This window comes from Vicugna pacos, chromosome 7 (assembly GCF_048564905.1).
Source record: "Vicugna pacos chromosome 7, VicPac4, whole genome shotgun sequence".
Taxonomy (NCBI): Eukaryota; Metazoa; Chordata; class Mammalia; order Artiodactyla; family Camelidae; genus Vicugna; species Vicugna pacos.
The window spans coordinates 80,478,388-80,499,229 of NC_132993.1; the positions used below are offsets into that span (position 1 = coordinate 80,478,388).

General features: G+C 33.5%; 1 protein-coding gene across 2 annotated transcripts in view; it reads left to right on the forward strand.

The window, feature by feature from the left end:
• Positions 1-20,842, forward strand: part of CDK13 (cyclin dependent kinase 13) — a 99,567-nt gene that overhangs the window by 13,987 nt on the left and 64,738 nt on the right. For both annotated transcript variants that reach the window (XM_072965237.1, XM_072965238.1), the window contains exons 2-4: positions 11,182-11,841; positions 17,595-17,765; positions 19,298-19,437. In XM_072965237.1, the coding sequence (XP_072821338.1) occupies positions 11,182-11,841; positions 17,595-17,765; positions 19,298-19,437 (971 nt within the window). The remainder of the gene's footprint in view (positions 1-11,181; positions 11,842-17,594; positions 17,766-19,297; positions 19,438-20,842) is intronic.

Consider the following 20,842-nt stretch of genomic DNA (forward strand, 5'->3'; position numbering starts at 1 on the left):
AAATTGTGTTACTTTTTTTAACCTACACTCTCTTTATATTTAAGACATATGAAATGCTTGAAAATAGTACATAGAGGAGGTGAAAGCCAGACTTTTTGTCCTTTTCATTTGCATTGCTTTTCAAATATGTAACCATGTAGGTAGGTTTAGTGTACATCCTTTTCCTGCATGTATATTCACATATAAATGTAAGTACACATAAACATTAAGATTATTCTTCTTGCCGTAAATGTTAGTTTTTGCATACTTTATTGGTTTAGCAGTGTGATTTGAAGATCTTTGACAGTGGCTACCTAGAATTCCATAATGAAATTTATCAAGCTTTATTTTACCATCGAATTTTGGGCACTAAGCTTTTTTTTTCAACTTTTTGATATTGTATACCATCCTTTAAAGGGTATTTCGGTAATAACTTTGAACAAATATGGAAATGTTTTATAGGGTATATTCTTTAGGTGAAATTGCAGATAAAAAGCATTTGATAACTTCAATTTAAAAAAGAGAACTGAGGTAAATTGACCTTTGGCTCTGGCTTGGAGCTGCTCTCCTTTCTTCTTATGTGAATTTTTTTTTGGAAATGTCAAATATTTCTATGTAAAAAAAAAACAACAAAGCATTTGATAGATATTACCGAGTTGGCCTTTTAAAAAGGCTTAATTAGCAATTTTATATTCCCTCTGATAATTGATGTGAGTGGCCATTTCTCTGCATTCTCATGAATTCTTCATATTTTCAGAATTTCTATTTTGGCCATTCTGATGGATGTAATTTTGTTACCAACACTTAATTTTGTCTTTTCTGATTATGAGGGAGGAGAGAGCATTTAAATTTCTTAAATGGCCATTTATATTTCTTCTGTGACTGAATTATTTTTCTAATAAAGAAGATCCTCTAGTTATTAAAAAGAAGGAATAAACATAGAAACATTAATTTTGCTCATTAAATCCCTATGGGATAATGGATTTAAAATGTTTGGTTATTAATAAAAATAATAAATTCATCTCAGTGTTTATGTGAAGAAGCTAATTAACTAAATGTAATTCTGCCTCCTAAATCTTCTTAGTTTAAGTAGAAATTTATCAGTGGGCCTATGCCCATTAGTTAACCAGCTGTATATCAGTTACCCAAAGCATTCTGCTAGTATTTACAGATATTCAGAGAAGTAGATAATCTGTTCTTTACTTTTATTAATCAATTCAGTGAGTAGCTTTTGATCTCTTATTACATGCTAGACATAGTTTTAGGCACTGAGGTTATACCTGTAAACAAGACAGGGATGGAGGAGAGGAGTGCATATGTGCTAATTTATCTTTCTGATGAGGGAAAGTCTCACTTTGAAGTTGATAATTAAATGGAGACCTAAATGATGAGAAAGAGCCAGCCATGTGATAATCTAAGCATCCAAGGAAGATACATGTTTTAAGGTATCAAGCCAAGAAGCTTGACCTTCTGAAGACTTGAAAAGAGCCTAGTGTTGCTGGAGCCTGCTGAGTGAAGGAAGGTAAAATAAAGATGAGAGGCAGTTTGGGTCTGTGGATCACAATCCACAAGATTTTTTTTTTTTTTTCTAAATGTATTGAGAAGCCGTTGGAGAGTTTTAGGCAAAGGCATGGCATCATCGAGTTTATATTTTTAAAAAACAAAGACAAAATACAAGACAGTATGTAGCAAGTATTATATGATTTCAGCAAATGAGGTTACAGAGGAGATAGGACTTCAGCTTGACCTGTAAAGACAGATAATAATTAAATAAATGGAGGGGAAGAATGTAGTATGGTTTGGTAGCAATAAATAATGCCTGGCTTCCAATTGGAGGACTTGAACTTGAGTATTGACTCTACCTTTTCATAGCTCCTGACGTCTAAATAAATTTCTTAACCCTCTTTATCTTAGTTCTCCCATCTGCTTTCTCTGTGCTTTGGTTGATATAAACAGCAAGTCAGAATATCTAAAATACGTTCAGATATCTAAAAATCATTAAGAATGATAAAGATCTAAAGAAGGATGCAGATAAGGCACTATAGGGATTCAAAGAAAGGAGAGCTTGCTTTTTCACTGGAATTGGTGGTAAGGCTTTATGAAGAAGGAAGGACTCTTGAACTAGGCCTTGAAAGATGGATAGGACTTCAGTAGAAGATAGAGGGGAAAGGAATAATCTCTGTAGGTCAATCTATGGGAGTTAAAGTCTTTGGAAGCATTAGGCAAATTCAGAACTTGATAAGGAAAGCTAAGTTAGGATCAGACAGATCATGCAGCACCTTGATACTAGGCTAAGGAAGGTGAATTCTATTCAATGGAAGTACTATCAGCAGTGTACTTGATTCTGCAAATATTTATTGAGCATCTACTGTTGCCAGGTCTATGCTAGTCAGGGCTATGAAAATTCAGTGATCTCAGTTTAGTTGGAGAAGACAGATTATTTATTATTTTACTGAGATATGAACAAAATGTAGGATTATTGTTCAAGGAACATCTCCAGCTGTCCAGCATAATAAGGGAAGGCTTTATAGAGGTGTGGTAGACATTGTGCTTTGAATATGAAATATCCGTTTGCTTAGCAGATGCAATAGGTAAAGAGGAATGTGAGAGAAACAGTCTAGGCCTGGCACTTTATGTGTTTTGGGATGACTGGCCAAGGTCTTCATGTGCAGTGCAAGACTGTGAAGAGTTTTGGTAGAGGGGTAACTGAAAGGTGGCAGTATGAAGAGTAAATTGGAAAGGGTAGAGACTCGAGGTAGGGAACCTGGTAAGAAGACTGTTACACTGGGCCAAGTAAAAGATGGTGTAGGACCTAATGTGAAATAGTAGCTTGAGGGGAAAAGAGCCTGGAAAACTGGAAAGATGCTTAAGATGTAGAATTGGCAGGACTTGGAGATCATTTGGGACCAGGTGGAATACAGAATGACTTCTGGATTTCTGCTGTTTCAGTGGATACCATTGCCTGAGGATAGGGTATATTTAAGGAGAAAGGTGGTGGATTTGGAGAAGAAGCCTGATAGCTTCAGCTGTATTGTATTGTATTGAGGTGCATGTAGGATAGTTGGGAGGGGAGAGGATGACTTGGAGGAGAAATAAACATTTAGGTGATAATTTAAGCCATATAGAAGTGTAAATTAAATAATCGTGGGAGAATGATTATAGTGAAGAAGAGGAATCTTAAGGAACACTGAAAAACAACCATAGAAGTAAAAAAAAAAAAATCTGGGGAAAAAAGGTAATGGAGGTGGTTGGAAAGTGTTTTTTAAGGGTGTAGTTAACATTGTTATCATAGATATGGATATTTTTTCTTTGTTTCTTTTTTCCTTTTTTTTTTTTTCCATCCAAGGGTAGGTCATTGTTCACCTCAGTACTTTCAGTAAGGTTATATAAGCCAGATGATAGTGGTTTGAGGCATATATGGAAGGATGAGAATTTGGCTGTAATTGGAAGGATAAAGATACAGTATCAAGATACCATTGTTTCCTTGTTTTTTCTTCTCTGTTTCAAAAGATTTTAGAGTTCTGAGTTACTTATTTCTTAAGGGGAAATAGTGAATGGACAGCAAAGAAAGAGTCACAGTAATGGAATAGCTATAGAGGAGCCTAGCATAGTGCATCTCAAATTATAATGGGGAATCCTACTGAAATGTAGATTCTGAATCAGAAGGTCTGGGTTGGGGGCCTAAGATACAGCATTTCTGATAAGTTCCCAGATAAGGCTGATACTGGTGATTTGTGGACCACATTCTTTGAAGTAAGGATCTAGAGAATACGGGACTGATAGCAGTATAGAGGAGTTAGCCTTAGATAGGAAAAGGAACACCTTTACTCTGAGATCAAGTAGAATATAAGGTGGCTGGAGATAACAGATTAAGTTTGCAGGCAGGAAACATACCTATAACCTTTGTTTTTCTGTGAATTAGAAATAAAGTGATTTTAATAAAAGACTGGGAATGGAGTTGTGAGCTTGAAGAAAGGTGTGGAGATTTGGAATAGTTATTTAAAAAAGGAGAAACATGAGTGAATTTGACACATATAATAATCTCTGAACAGCGAGGATTAGTTGGGTTATGATGTCTGTAGAAATAATTGGAGCAAGGAGAGACTAGGTATGGGAAAAGAACAGTTATTTTTAGGATCATAAGGTAACCTAGAGGAGAGATCATGAGGTTTGAAATAAGACAGTGGCCTTGAGAATAGAAGAGGAAGGTGTGAATAATGGCCCCCCTCAAAGATATCCATGTGAATTTGTGATATGTTACTTTACATGGCAAAAGGGACTTTGTAGATTTAAATAGATATCTTGAGATGGATAGATTATCCTGGATTGTAGGTCCTATGTTAACACAAGGGTTTTTGTAAAAGGAAGCAGAAGCTGCAGAGTCAATAAAGGCCATGTGATGATTGAAGCAGAGGGAGAGAGGAAATGGGATGATGGAAGCAGAGGTCAGATGAGCCAAGGAATGGACAGCCTTTATAAGCTGGAAGAGGCAAGGAGGCAGGTTTTCCCAAGAGACTGCAGAAGGAATAAAGCCCTGGTGACATGTTGATTTTAGCCTGGTGAGTCTGATTTTGGACTTTTGATCTACAGAACTGTAAGATAATAAATTTGTGTTTAAGCCACTGAATCTGTGAGTATTTTGTTACAGCAGCAATAGGAAACTGCAGGAAAGTATGGATGTAAGGGAATGTAGAGTTAGAATCAATAAAATGAGACAATTGATGGCATGTGGTATAGGCAATAGAAGACTAGAACGATTTCTGAACCTGGGTAAATGGGTGGAAGAGAGTGGTGAATTTAAAAATAGAGATGGGCAAGGAACAGATGCTAGAGGAAGGTGTTCACTTTGCATGTAAGTATGGATTACATATGGCTTAGTTTGGAAATAAGATAAATTTAATACTGCCATAGTACTTTTACAGTTAATAGAGCTGTTAGGTTATAGTGGTTATAGTTGCATGGCAACTTTTATAGAACTATTTAGAGTTTTGACTGAAGCTGACGAAAGAGATGATTGAGATAAACTGGTTTTTGAAAAGTAATGCCACTTTATATAGTGCTTTTTTTTTTCAGTCTGGAAAGCATTTCACCCCCACTTTATTGAGATATAATTGGCAAATTAAATCATAATATATTTAAGGTATCAACAGTGATGATTTGCTATATGTATATATTACGAAAGGATTCCCACAGACAAGTTAACACATTCAATACCTCACATATCTACTTTTATTTTTTTGGTAAGCATATTTAAGTTCAACTTTCTAAGCAAATTAATTCTAATTATACAATACAGTGTTATCAGCTATAGTCACCATTTTATACATTAGATTTCAGACCTTATTGATTTTATAATTGAAAGTTTTTACCATTTTTACCAACTTCTCCCCATTTCCTTTACCTTCTAGCCCCTGGTAGTTACCCTTCTATTCTTTCTTTCTATGACTTTGACTTTTTTTTTAAGGTTCCACATATAAGTGATGCCATTCAGTATTTGTCTTTCTCTGGCTTCTTCCATGTAGCATAACACTCTCTGGGTTCATCTGTGTTTTCACAAATGGCAGGATGTCCTTCCTTTTTTTTTTTTTTTTTAATTTAAAATTTTTTTATTTTAACTTTTTTTTAAAAATTGAAGTATAGTCAGTTTACAGTGTTGTATCAATTTCTGATGTACAACATGATGTTTCAGTCATACTTATATATATATTCCTTTTCATATCCTTTTTCATTATAGTTTACTGGATTTCCTTCTTTTTTGTAAGACTGCATAATATTACACATCTGCCCCACATTTTCTTTATCCATTCATCTGTTTATAGACACGTAGGTTGTTTCTGTATCTTGGCTATTATGAATAGTACTGCAGTGAATGTAAGGGTACAGGCATATCTTGTTTTATTGTGCTTCGTAGATACTGTGTTTTTTTTTTTTTTTTAAACAAATTGAGGGTTTTTGGCAACTCTGCCTTGAACAAGTCTATTGGCACCATTTTCCCAATAGCATTACTTTTCAAAATTAAGGTATGTACATTGGGTTTTTAGACATAATGCTACTGTACACTTAATAGGTTAGAGTATAGTATAAACACAGCTTTTATATGTACTGGGAAATCAAAAAAATTGTGTAACTTGCTTTATTGCAAATTTACTTTATTGTGGTGGTCTGGGTATGCCTGTACAGGTACCTCTTTGAGTTGGTGGTTTCATTTCTTCTGGATGTATACCCAGAAGTGAGACTGCTGGCAGTTCTATTTTTGACTTCTGGAGGAACTCCCATATGGTTTTCTATGGTGGCTGTGTCAGTGTACATTCTTATCAACAGTGTACAAGGGTTCCCCTTTCTCTGCATCCTCACCAGCATTTGTTATCTATTGTCTTTCTGATAATAGACATTCTAGCAGGTGTGTGGTGCTATCTCATTGTGTTTTTGAATTGCATTGACCTGATGCTTAGTGATATTGAGCACCTTTTCAGATACTTGTTAGCCATTTGGATGTCTTCCTTGCAAAAAGTCTATTCGAGTCCTTTGACCATTTTTTAATTGGGTTATTTGTTTTTTTGCTATTTGAGTTGTATGAGTTCCTTGTATATTTTGGATATTAACCTCTTATCAAAAATATTTTCTCCCATTCTGTAGGTTGCCTTTTTGTTTTGTTGATAGTTTCCTTTGCGGTGCATGCATTTTTTTAGTTTGATGTAGTCCTACTTGTTTTTGCTTTTGATGAATCATTACCAAGACCAGTATCAAGGAGCTTACCCTGTATTTTTTCTTCTAGGAGTTTTACGGTTTCAGATCTTGTGTTAAAGTCTTCAAGCCATTTCAAATTGATTTTTGTATATGGTATAAAATAGGAGTCCAGTTTCATTTTTTTGCATATGGCTTTCTAGTTTTCTCAGTACCATTTATTGAAGAAATTATTCTTTCCCCACTGTAGATTCTTGGCTCCTTTGTAGAAAATTAATTGGCCATTTATACCTAGGTTTATTTCTGGGTTCTCCATTCTGTTCCATTGACCTGTGTCTCTGTTTTTATTCCAGTACCATATTGTTTTGATTACTGTACCTTTGTAATATAGTTTGAAATCAGAAAGTTGATGCCTTTAGCTCTGTTCTTATTTTTCAAGATTGCTCTGGCTGGGTAGTATGGATATTTAAACAATTCTTTCAGTCCATGAGCACGGAATATCTTTCCATTTATTTGGCTTTTTCAGTTTCTTTTACCTCCTTGGTTAAATTTGTTCCTGAGTGCCGTATTCTTTTTGATACTGTTATACATGGAATTGTTTTATTACTTTCTCTTTCCAGTAGTTTGTTGTTAGTTAAGAAACACAACTAATTTTTAATGCCGATTTTTGTGTCCTACAGCTTCAGTGAATTTGTTTATTCCAACAGGTGTTTGGTGGACTCTTTAAGGGTTTTTCTGTCTGTAAGATCATGTCATCTGCAAACAAAGAAAATTTTACTTTTTCCTTTCTGATTTTTATGCCTTTTATTTCTTTTTCTTGCCTGATTGCTCTGGCTAGGACTTCCAATACTCTGTTGGATAAAAGTGGTGAGAATGGGCATCATTGGCTTAGTTATTTTATTCCTGATCTTAGAGGAAAAGCTTTCAGCTTTTCGTTGTTGAGTATAATGTTAGCTGTTTGCTTGTCATATATGGCCTGTATTGTGTTGAGGTATGTTCCTCCTGTGCCCAGTTTGTTTAGTTTTTGTCATGTTGAATTTTGCCAGGTGCTTTTTCTGCATCTATTAAGATAACCATATGGTTTTTATCCTTCGTTTTGTTAATGTGGTTTATTACATTTATTGATTTGCATATGTTGGACCATCCATGCATCGGAATCATTTTCATACCTTTTTTGGGGGGGTTAGCAACAAGTTTTTGAAATGTACATAGCTGCTACTAGCGTATGAAATAAGCAGGGTGAAAACATTAGGCTAAAAAATATTGTGAATAGTGGCTACTCTATGAGACGTCACATGTATAGGATATTTCTACCATCCCAGAAAGTTCTGCTGGGTACTGCTGTTCTGTATTATTTTATATAATGGGAGATTGGATATTATTATAGTTAAAATTTTAAGAGTCAGTGTTTGCTAATTAGGCACAATTTCAGAGGACCTGGACTCGGAGAGATTGTGTGATACAGTCTAGTGAACAGTACACCGTGCTGCCTCTCTAAGGAACACCAACCTAATTGGCAGTGAGAACTAACCAGTTGAGTTTTAGATACTCAGTTTTTATCCTGATTCTTTTTTGTGTTATATGAATTTGTGAAACCTTAGAAACGTAAAAAGGTCTTCTAACTTCTTAAAGCTATAACCTCTATACAAACAATAAAGTTTGTTACAAACAAGTTATATACCTCTATATACCTATAACCTCTTACAAACAATAAAAACAAACGAGAAACAGGTAATGTATGTTCACTGTAGATTCTACAGTATAGAAATATTAGAAAAAACATTTTTAAAAAGAAAAATCTTACATATAAAACAAGGACTTGCTACCTACGATCCATTTCAGTTCTTTTAGTAAGACATGATGTAATTCATTTTACAGTCTTAGAGATCCACTTCTTTCTTACCCTCATAACTTTGTATGGCTGAAGTATTAGGTCATTAGTAAAAATGACCTAAATGTGAAGTTTGTATTTTTACTTAATTTTAGATTCCCAAAATATGTCTGTTAGAAATGGTAAATATATAATTGAAATTGATTAGCAAATATGCAGTATCTGAAAGAATACAAGTTAACTGGGACATGAAATTTTAAAAGTTGAGGAACTTTTGAAGAGAGATAGAAGAATTAGAGAAGAATGAAGTGTGTGTCTAGAAGAATTCAGTTGGTATAGAGATCAAATACCATAAAAATGTCATTTGTGGAATATCCTTTTTATAGATAAAAAATATTTTCTCTTTACTGATAACTTCCTTATCCAGATTCTGTAAGAGTTCTGTAAGAAGAGTTAACTGTGTTGGGATTTTATCTTTGTTTTCTTAAGTAAGGTTTACTGATCATAAATTTCTTAGTTAAATATAATTTGTATGTCTATATGAGACTGATGACGAGAATCATGCTCGTGTAGGAAAGTTGGTTTAAGAAAAGTTCTGTGCTATTACCTGTGGTGAGATGACAGTCTGTTCGCTTTCTGTGGCTATGTACCTTGCTGCTGCTCATTAGTATCTGATCAGGGGATTGAAACATGACAGAGTAAGTGCTCTTGTTTTGAGTTCCAGGAGTTTAAAGGGAGAGGAAATTAAAAGTGTGGCAAAGTGTTTCATATTATGATACTTTTGGTACCTATATTAAAATTACCTAAGATATTTTACAACCAACATATTACTTTATATTTAGCCAAAGAGCTCTCATTTTCCATGAAAGATTGTAAGCTTTCTTTTAATGATTGGTATTTATGAATTATTTAATGATAGGCAAGGTTAGATTAGAATGTTTTCCAAACCAGTGTTCCCATTAATCTAAAATAATGTTACATAAGTGCTTTATGTATAGTATGGAGTTTGTATGAAACATTAGCTCAGTGCTAAACATTGTTGGCCCTAGGTACATCCTGAAATATTTCTGAGAGAATGATGGAGAAGTCAAATTTGTAGTTGAGTTTGTCGTAAACCTAATCATCATTTTGTTGTCGTACTAGAATTGTAGAATGTATTGCATAATATTTGTATATATTACATAATAATGCCAGATGCAAACAAAAATTTCCAGTTCTTCCTTCTCACTTGCTACTTTAATTATGGATTCCTAGGAGTTTCTTTGCTTCATTTACCCTCTCCCCATAACTTTTACAAAATTTCAGTAAGAGTTATCTTCATGGTAGTGTTTTGAATGTTACTCTGCCTACTTTAGAATGAAAAGATCTGGGTTTAAGACTTGGCATACAGTTTAAATCAGGCAGGATTCTAGAAGGAGACTGAATCCAACTCAGATGGTTCCAGAGATTTTAATGGAGGACCACAGAGATAGGGGTGGATTGACGGAACCAACAGGGGATGTGTTTACTAGTTGTAGAGGGAAGCTAGAAGGGGCAAGGAAAATATAGCGTCCTTAGAACCTGGTGAGAGATGTGGAGGAGGTGCCTGACAGAAGCAGTGGTGGAAGAGGGACACAGCTGTCATGAGATGTGGCCTAGAGGAAGGAGGGAGCTGGGAGGAAATAAGCTAGCCTTTCTCTGCCTTTTGATCTGCCAGTGATGGACAGCACTGGAACCCAGAAGACGTATTTGTTGAGGTCAGCTTCCTTGGGCACAGAGTAGGACAGAAGACCATTGGAGGGATAGGGTCGTGGCAGTAAGATAATAGCCAATACAACTACTAACGAGTTTGGGAGTGACTTCAGGTAATGGTTTAGATTAGATTTCTTATCTATAAAGTGTAGATACTTCACTGGTGTTGATATGGGGATTAAATGAGCCATGTTAAACGTGTCAAAGTACTACAATAGTGCCTTTGTCTTGTATTTGTTTAAAGTTTTGATAAGGTGTGGATTTGAAAAGCTCAGCTTCATTTCACTTGGTGCTTTGCTGCATTTGTTCTGTAGAAACTTTGGTTGCCACCATACGTTTGAATATATGTTCGGTTTTGTGTTTTCCAGTGATTTTTGACAAGTGAGTAGCACAGTCATTATTAAGTAGTTCCCAAGATTTAAAGACTCTTTTTTTTTTAAACTTACTGCCTAATGGTAGGTTTCATCTTTTTCACTCTTGGTGTAGACAAAGCATTTCTTACTCCTGAATTTATGGATAGGGGTGCTTTTGAGATACAGACATTGTCTCCCTGGTAAAAAAAAATGGTTCAGACTTCACCCTACTGCTTCTACCATTGGTGTATCCTTGTTGCCTACTTATATTTTCTTGAGAGGCAGTGATACATTGTCATAGTTTTTCCTCCTGATTCTTAACAGTATTTCTTCTCACAGAGATCTACTTTCATCCAGTCTCATCTTTGAGCATTCGTAGGCCAGACGAAAATCAAGCAATAACGCTATTTTCAGGGAACGTATAGCTTGTACTATACTGAAAAGCACTTTTTGTTTTTTAGAAATCATCCTATAAGAACTGTATTTATGATTTTGAAATTAAATAATTTCTGTTTTGTTTCACAGACTCAAGTTAACAGTTTTTGTACATTTCAAACTGAACTTTCTTGAATTACTGACTAAATCTTAATTGTTTTCCACTAGACGGTCTGCCAAATCTCGAAGCAGAAGCCCATATTCATCTAGGCATTCAAGATCTCGTAGCAGGCACAGACTGTCTAGATCCAGAAGTCGTCATTCTAGCATTTCTCCTAGCACACTAACTCTGAAGAGTAGCCTGGCAGCTGAATTGAACAAGAATAAAAAAGCACGAGCTGCAGAGGCAGCAAGAGCTGCAGAGGCAGCGAAAGCTGCAGAAGCAGCTAAGGCTGCCGAGGCTGCTGCCAAAGCTGCCAAAGCTTCAAACACTTCCACTCCTACCAAGGGGAACACAGAAACTGGTGCCAGTGCGTCACAGACCAACCACGTGAAGGATGTGAAGAAACTTAAAACTGAGCATGCACCTTCTCCCTCAAGCGGTGGAACTTTAAAAAATGACAAGGCAAAGACAAAGCCACCTCTTCAGGTAACAAAGGTGGACAATAATTTGATTGTAGATAAAGCTACCAAGAAAGCAGTTGTAGTTGGAAAGGAGAGTAAATCTGCTGCTACAAAAGAGGAACCAGTATCTCTTAAAGAGAAAACCAAACCACTTACACCAAGCATAGGAGCCAAGGAGAAGGAACAACATGTGGCTTTAGTGACCTCTACGTTACCACCGTTACCTTTGCCTCCCATGCTGCCCGAAGATAAAGATGCTGATAGGTAAGTGCAAAAAATTTTGTCAATGGCTACCTACAGAAAAAGTTATGAGTTTGAAGTGAGAAATGATTTGACCTCCTCCATCCTATGTTAAAAAAAACTCTATTAAAAATGAACTGTAGGTAAATGAATGAATTTTCTGCATTGTGTACATCTTAAAATGAAGCACATTGCTTGGAGGATAACAAAAATATAGTTTATGCTAAGAATTCCAGGTAAAATTTGCCATTGTCATGGGATACAACATTAATTCAGTTTGAGCTTGGGAATTAGAAATGCCAACACTTTCTTTGGCTGAGTATGCCTTGATGATATTATCAGAGACAAGACATTTTATGAGAGTGTCTGCCTTGGGTGATAGAGAGCAGCTATCTGGTTATTTCTAGGTATTTTCAGTGGCCTTATAAGTTTGTTACTTAAGGTGACCTTATAAATTTATCACTTTTTAACCTTTTATTGACTCAAGTTTTTGCAATTAGAGATTAATTACATATTATAGAAAACTTATACTGTGTTTATGCTTTTAATGTGTTTACAAACTTTTACTGTGAATATAAGGGGTATGGCTTTTTAAAATTTTTGAAACATTTTTATGAGAATGAAGGTAAGAGTAACTTTGTAGTTTAAAAGAGTTACTGCTTTGTAGTAAATGTAAGAATGTTTCTTAAATGTATGTTAGGATAGAAGCCTAATGCTATTATTTGGTATCTGCCTATTGATTGAAGCTTTTTCATTTTTTTTTTTTGAAGAAATTATAGTTGTCCCCTCCTGCACACTCTCTATTAAAAAGCAACTATATAGGCAATTTTCCTACCTGACATCTGTTTAGAATTTGAAAACAAGTGGATAGAAATGCCATATGGGCAGGTCTTTCAAGTGCTCGCTTTGGCTAGCATTATGAAAATTTTATAATTTAAAAGAAACAAAAAATAAATTGTAATTTCTGTGTTTCATGCCTTCTGAGGCATCTTTTTTCTACAATCAAAAATGTTGCTGAGGGACCGCATCCAGTTTAATCAGTTGTTACCCAATCATACTACTCTAATTGTGGTGTATGCAGGTTTGACTGTCCTCTAGGAAGACTGAGGGTTCATAGCAATAGTGATTTGTGATTTTGAAGAGTACTGGAATAGACTGTCCAGCACAGAGAGCCATGAGTCCAGAATTGAGCCACTTAGTGAAAAATAACCCAAGTGCCGAGAATTTAGTGATTCTGGACCAGTGAGACTGATTGTTCTCTACTTTATTCTTCACATATGCTTTAGGGGTAAATTTTTACTGGTGATGTTTTTAAGAGCTCAAGAGGTACCCAAGTGACTGTTTATGGAGGATATTCTTTGTGCATCTGCTTTTAATAAGATGGTGGCACATTTCCTACTTGATCATTAAGAATTTTTTTGGACTCACTTTCTTTTCTGTCTTTTCTCCTTTTCTCTTTTGTTGTGTTTCTACCCATTTTGCTTTAAATGTGTTTGTATGTTTCAAGGATGTAGAAATTTTTTAAGACTCCTGAGTACTACTGTTGATACATGTGGCCAAAGATTGATTCAGTACCAGTTACAGCCACTCTTCTTTTTGATGCTCCAAATTTGACTATCTGGACTATCTGATATTTGGCCAGTGGGAACTCCTTTAAGCTAACTCCTTTGCCCTTTTGAAACGATCCTGTTTATTTGAGTGCTTTCTTGCTTCCTAGCCAGACTGTATCTTTTAAGCTCACATTGAACTTTGCTTCTCTCCCAGTCCTGGAATCCATTACTCTCCAAAAATCATAAGATAGACTGTTTATAAGTTTTCATGTAATAAATCATTTTCTTTAAAAAATTAGGATCATACCATGCATAATATTCCTCGACTTTTTAAAAAAAAATTTAGTATGTTGGAGATTTTTCCATGATGGCAGAGATAGGTTCAGTATTCCTGTCCGTAGGGGTGGATTCATCACTCTCTTATTAACTAATCTGCTGTTAATGGATACTTAGATTTATAATTGTTTGCTATTAAACTCTCCTTAATACTTTGTATATTATGCACATATGAGCAGTTTTTGTAGGATAGTGGCCAGGTCAAAATATCATTTAAAAATTTGATAGAAACTGCCAAATTGTGTCTTAATAAGACTATGTACCAATTTATGCACCCAAATGTATGAAATTGCTTCAACAACACTTAAGTATTGCCAATTTTGAAATTTTGCCAATCTTCAAAATATGTGATTAACTTTGCATTTTTATGATTATTGAGATGTAGCATCTTTCTGAACATACGTTGGCTGTCTATTTTTTTCAATGGATTGCTTGTTCATATCTTATGCTGGCTTTTCCTTAAGATTATTATTCTTTTTCTGATTGATTTGTAGGTATTCCTTATGCTAGGGATCTTGACTTGTGCCTCTCAGAGTCTGTTACTTGTCTTTGACACTTATTTGTTTTTGACTATATGGGTGCTTTCCATTTTAATGTAATCAGATCTGTGATTTTTTCCTTTAAAACTTAGGGATTGATAAAGTTTTTAAAGGTTAACTCATCTCACAGAAATTTGGTTTTGGTTATTATATGAAGAAGAAAGAAATGATCTGATTATCCCATCATCCTGTGGACTAGTTGTTACTAATAGAATTTATTGAAACTAATCTATCTCACCGATTTGTGGTGCCATTATTTAAAATTGTTACAGATACATACATGTTTCTGGACTCTTTTCTGTTAACATGTTTTATTCCTTTGTCAGTACCCCCCCCCCTTTTTAAACTTCTTTAGATGCATGGTATATTGGCTCTCAAATTCAAATTTCTGTTATAGGGGTAGGCAGGTCATATAAAAGTAAAGGGATGGAGTAAATTACTGATCAGTGAATAGCCTGGCCATTAAGCCTCAACTTTGATGCTACTATAAATGAATTTGGGCCCACTGTTGGCATTTTTTGCCTTTATTCTTAGACAAATTTTATAGTCATTCAGCTTGTCCAGTTGTGTTTTAAAACCTCTTGCTTGATTTTTGTCTGGAACTTGATTAAACATAATCATGAATTTGGAGACTGACAGCTTTACAGTATTACAGTTTCTCAGATGAAAACATAGTTTCATTCATTCTGATCTGGTTTTATGTTCGTAAGTCAAATGTTTGAATTTTCTTCTATTGATCTTACATATTTCTTAAGCCATTTTATTGTTTTTTGTTGCTGTAGTATATGGAAATCAAAAAAAATTATATCGCATTTCCTGTTTGGTTTTTTTAAGTATTCAGTGAAAATACAATATTTTTAATTATATGGTATTATTATTAGAAATTAATATTTCATTTCTCTTAAGTCTGGGGGTCTTGCTGTATGTGATAATTCATATAATGATATATTTGAATATAAGCAGTCTTTTAAATTTTAAATTATAAATTATAAGTAAAATTAAGACCTTTAGTAGATACTGACAGGTATATATAGAATAGATAAACAAGTTTATACTGTATAGTACAGGTAAATATATTCAAGATCTTGTAGTAGCTCATGGTGAAAAAGAATATGAAAATGAATATGTGTATATTCATGTATGACTGAAAAATTGTGCTATCCACTAGAAATTGACACATTGTAAACTGACTATAACTCAATAAAAAAAAAAATTCCAGAAGGTGTGGAGTCTGTATTAAATCTCTCCTCCCTCCAGCTCTATGCTACGTATTTATTTAAAAAAAAAAAGACTTCTAGTCCACTCTCATGTTGATTTGAAGTGTCAGATAAATGTGAATTTTTGACTGAAGCCTAATTATAAGTTAGAGCCTACAGTTTTCTAAATAAATTATTTTAAATGGGATTATTTTCAGACAGAGTTCAAGTCGTACCTTTTCTAGAAAGAAGCTTTTACTGTCTTTCAGTCCTGAGTTAGGTACCCTTTAGTACCATGTCACTCTGGAAATCAGTCTGTATAGTACTTTATCCTGCTCCTTACCTAACTGTCTTCCAAAAGACTGTGGGCTCTTCTTGGAGAGGAACTGTATTTTAATGTATTTGTTAATTTTTTTTGTTGTTTAACTCCAGTGACTTACATAATACCTAGCACATAGATGTATACAGTCAAAATTTGTTGAATGGAGGAACATTGGAAAGGGGGCTATATGACACTATTACTTTAAAAATAAAACTGTAAACCAGTTTCCTTTTGAGCTTGTTTTTCCTGTTAAAGCTTATCTTCTAGTGAGTACCATGGGATTATGAAGAAAAGTCACAAATTTATTGATAAGTAGTTTTTATCAGATGATATTAAAGATTAATCCATTTGTTGTATAATAACATTAATATTCAGCATGAGTGGAAGTTATAATTAAAATGAAATGATTTACATTGATAGCATCATTAGTAATTTCTGACCACAGCAGTGTAGTCTCACTAATCTTTTTTATTGTGGGACTCATAACTGTTATGAAAGTACGTGAAGTCCAAATTTTGTTATCAAAAAATTATAAAATTCAAAATGTCATATTATTTAACAGATTTTGTAATGTCTGGGAGGTTTAAAATAATCAGTTACCAAGTTAAGGTATATATACTTTAAGAACCTGAGTTCTTCATTCATTAAAAAGTAAAGAACTAAATAAGCTTAAATTTCACCTATAATTCCAATAAGCTGGAGTCTTTAAAAAAATTTTAGAGAATCTAATCATTGTCTAGTTAAGGAAAAATGATTTCTAAAAAGGGATGAAGCTAAATTAGTCTTTTGTGATTATTTAAATGGGCAAGATAAATAATAGCATGTATTTTTGAAATTGAAGTATAATGTTACAATGTGTCAATTTCTGATGTACACCATAAAGTCCCAGTCATGTATATAATATATATATATTCATTTTCATGTTCTTTTTTCTTAAAGATTATTATAAGATATTGAATATAGTTCCTTATGCTTTACAGAAATTTTTTAAAATCGATTTTTATATATAGTGGTTAATGTTTGTAAATCTCAAACTCCCAAATTTATCCCTTCTCAGCCCCTTTTCCCCCGATCGGCAACCATAAAATTGTTTACTGTGTCTGCAAGTCTGTTTCTGTATTGTAGATGAGTTCATTTGTGTCTTCTTTTTTCTTTTTTAGAATCCAAATATGAGTGATATATGGTATTTTTCTTTTTCTTTCTAGCTTGCTTTACTTAGAATGACGATCTCCAGGTCCATCCATGTTGTTGCAAATGGCATCAGTTTATTCTACAGCATGTTGTTTTATTTATTTCTTACAACAGAGCAATTTTTTGTCTCTCTACCGGAATCAAACCAAATGCTGTAGTGTAAAATTAATGAATTCTCCTATAATGCATGACTAGTTGACTTTCAGTTTTAATTTACAATTCTATAGTAATTTTATATCTTTTTAAAAATAAACTTTTTTTTAGAACAGTTTCAGATTTACAAAAAAATTGCAGTATTACAGAGGGTCCTCATATATCCTGCATTCAGTTTCTTCTTTATTAACATCTAATATTATTAGTATGGTAATTTTTTTTTTTTACAATTAATGAACCAATGCTGATACATTGTTAGTAACTAAAGTCTGTACTTTGTTCAGATTTCCTTAGTTTTTGTCTTATTCTGTATCACTTTCACTCCCAAATTTTATATTTTTCAGTTGAATATAGTATACTATTTTGGCTGGAAAGTAAAGAAACTCAACTTTGTCTTTTGCCTTCGCTTGTTACTTAAATGTAAGACATAACTGCATTTTAATTTCTCATTGAAATAAACTTTTTTTTGGTCTGACTCCTTTGTTTTTAGCTTACGAGGAAATATTTCGGTAAAAGCGGTTAAAAAAGAAGTAGAAAAGAAACTACGATGCCTACTTGCTGATTTACCACTGCCCCCTGAGCTGCCAGGAGGAGATGATCTCTCAAAGAGTCCAGAGGAAAAGAAAACAACAACACAGTTACATAGTAAAAGGAGGCCTAAGTATGTGCTTGCTTTTTACCTGCTCTTAAATTGGCCAGAGATGATTTTGGATCATTATAAAATACAAAATTAAGATTTAAAATAATAAAAAGTGTGTTTATTCTTTCAACTTAAGTATATGAATAAATTCTATTAGAGTTTTGAAAAAAAATTTCTCATAATTGCCTGAGTACCTATTCAAAATGACTAATAAAACCAGATATAATTTTCTGTCTCAGTTTGTAATGTTATTAATTTCTTGGGGGTATTGTATGTGTTAAAGAAAATTTCTATAATTAAGATAATTAAATAATACAGAAATACTGAATTTGGACAAGGCAGAAATCAGCATTAGGTGAGCCCAAACAAAATTAGCAATGGGCAAGCTGCTGTGTTTTCCTTTGCTTTTAGCTCCATTTGTTCCCATAACTAAATTCATTCTTCATCTTGCAAGAGGTGGAGTGGAAGAAGGTTTGAATTTGAAATCTGTATCCTAAATTAGCTTCAAGTAAGTGCCTAGAGATGTCTCTTTCCCTTGAAACGTGTTCATCAGTTAAGAGGGGAGAATGTTGATCTTTTTTTTATTTTAAAGTTCTACTTAACCAAAGGAAAGTGTAAGTAAGACTTTTAGTTAGATCTTATTTTAGAATTGCTGTACAAGTAGTGCAATAATGTAAGTAGTGCAGTAATGTAAGAATATGAGGTGAGGGGGAGGGTATAGCTCAGTGGTAGAGTGCTGCTTGGCCTGCATAAGGTCCTGGGTTCAATCCCCAGTACCTCCATTAAGAAAATAATAATGAAAAAGAAAGAAATTAAAAACAAGAAGAATACAAGGTGGTTTTCTAGTGTGGAGTAGAAAACTAGAAAACTTAAAATAGTCTCTCCTTGAGTATTGTAGCTTTAGTCCTTAAATTTCTATTACATACCAGAATGTTAAAATACTACAAAATTACATATCTTTTTGAAGAATGTCAAATATTTATCATATACATAATACACTTAAAGTGTGGATTCCTAAGGATTGATTATATTAATATTTTTATACTCTCTTAGACTGAAAATCTTTCTGATGTTTCTATTTTTAAGATAATTTTATCTAGTCTTAAATCTAAATTTGTCATTAGGTTTTATAGTTAGATTTTTGGTAATGCTTATTATTAACCTTTTGATTTTTGAAAGATATATATGTATTGTCAGTGAATACAAAACTTTCTAGGGGTAGGTTAGAGAACTTGGACTCTTTATACTAGTGTTGGTTTTATCCACTCACTGAAAAATTACATTTTATTTCTGAAAATCCCTCATAACAAGCTTTGCTTCTTCTCTTTCTCACTTTTAGTGTTAATCTACAGAAGAAGAGTTAGTATGGAGAAGTACTTTAATGATAATTTATAATACTAACATACAGTGTTACTTGTCTTAGATAATCGCAAATGAGCAAGGGTGAGGGGAAATAAAGGATATAAGATTTGGTGGAGGGTGGATATTGAGTATGAAACAGTTTATTCAGTTTGCTTGATTGTATATAAAAACTTCAGAACTATATTTGATAGAATATGTGGGCCTCGCTATGGTGAAATCAAAGAAAAAGATATTGACTGGGGAAAACGCTGCGTGGATAAATTTGATATCATCGGAATTATTGGAGAAGGTACCTATGGACAAGTTTACAAGGCCAGGGATAAAGACACTGGTAAGAATGCCAAATGCTTTTGATCTTTGGGCCTGTGAAATGTACTTATTTGTGTTTCTCTTCTAATGCATAAATTGAGGAATTTTCAGGAGAAAAAGTAAATTCGAATTTATGCTATCGTTTCATCTTGTTTTTTATTTCATTTTATATATGCACTTAACGTAAGATATGAGTACATACAAGAGGGTATATATACATATTTGTTTTTTTAAAGTGTTTCTTTAGTATGTGTGATGTGTAGTATGGGGGATTTAGGTTTCTTTTCTTTTGTTGTGAGTAAATTTTTACGTTGTTAGTAGTCAGGAGGGAAGTATCTTGACTTTAGTAAATTTTGTTGTATTAGATTTCTGTGCCACTTTTATTTTGGCCAAATTTTTTTTTTCTTTAGAAATTACCCTTTCAGATCATAATCAGATAATCAGTCACCTGAGAGAAAGATTTAGAAGACCTTAGAGCAGAGTTAAAACTGTCAGAGGCCATGTATTTTACTAAGTGTACAGTCAGTGTTTAATCTTAATTTATAATTCCTTGTTGAAATAATCCAAGAGATAAAATAGCATAGCTGTTTGAGGCCACTTAGTATAAGGGAGACTGCTGTCTGCTTAGAAACTCCTGAAAGCAGTTATAGCATACAGTAATAACGTAATGATGATTCTGCATTATCAAAAAGATTAAATTATAAAATAAGGAACCATACTGCATTGTAGATTTCTATTAAAAATAATCAAATAAGTTTAAATGATTAAAAGGAAAAACGTCCTTCTTTTGGAAAATTTGTAAGTACGGAATTTCTTTTTTTTCCTCCATTGAAGTGGAATGAACAAACCTTTATTATAGTGGATTTTTTCTTATAATAGGATTTCTGTATGTGTGTTTTAATATTTAGATTATCTGATACAAAACTCACTCATACATAAATTATGAGGCCATTTAGTGTAGTGGGAAGAGTATATACTTTAGAAACAGCTTAACCAGATTTTGAATCCCAGTTTCTCAATTGGGTAGCTGGGCATCTTTGGACAGCTTAATATAACTGAGCATATTTTCTCACCTGCACAGTGTCCAGAGTTTTCTCATCTGTTCAGAGATATTTTATGCATGTATAAGCATATTAGGTATATTTATACTTCCCTTTTCATTTAAAAAAACAGTAGTGTAATATGTCTACTCTTCATTTTCTTGTTTTTTTCATTTCACATAGCTTAGCAAGCATAAAATAACAATGCATATAGACCTATTCTATCTTTTTAAATAGTTGTATAGTGTTGCGTAGTTTGATAAATATTCCATAATTCATTTAACAAGAGACTTCTTGAACCATAAACATTATAATTTGGTATATTGAAAACTAAAATATATTTTGTGAGTTGTAATTTCAAGAGGTAGGAACAGAAGTTATCAATTA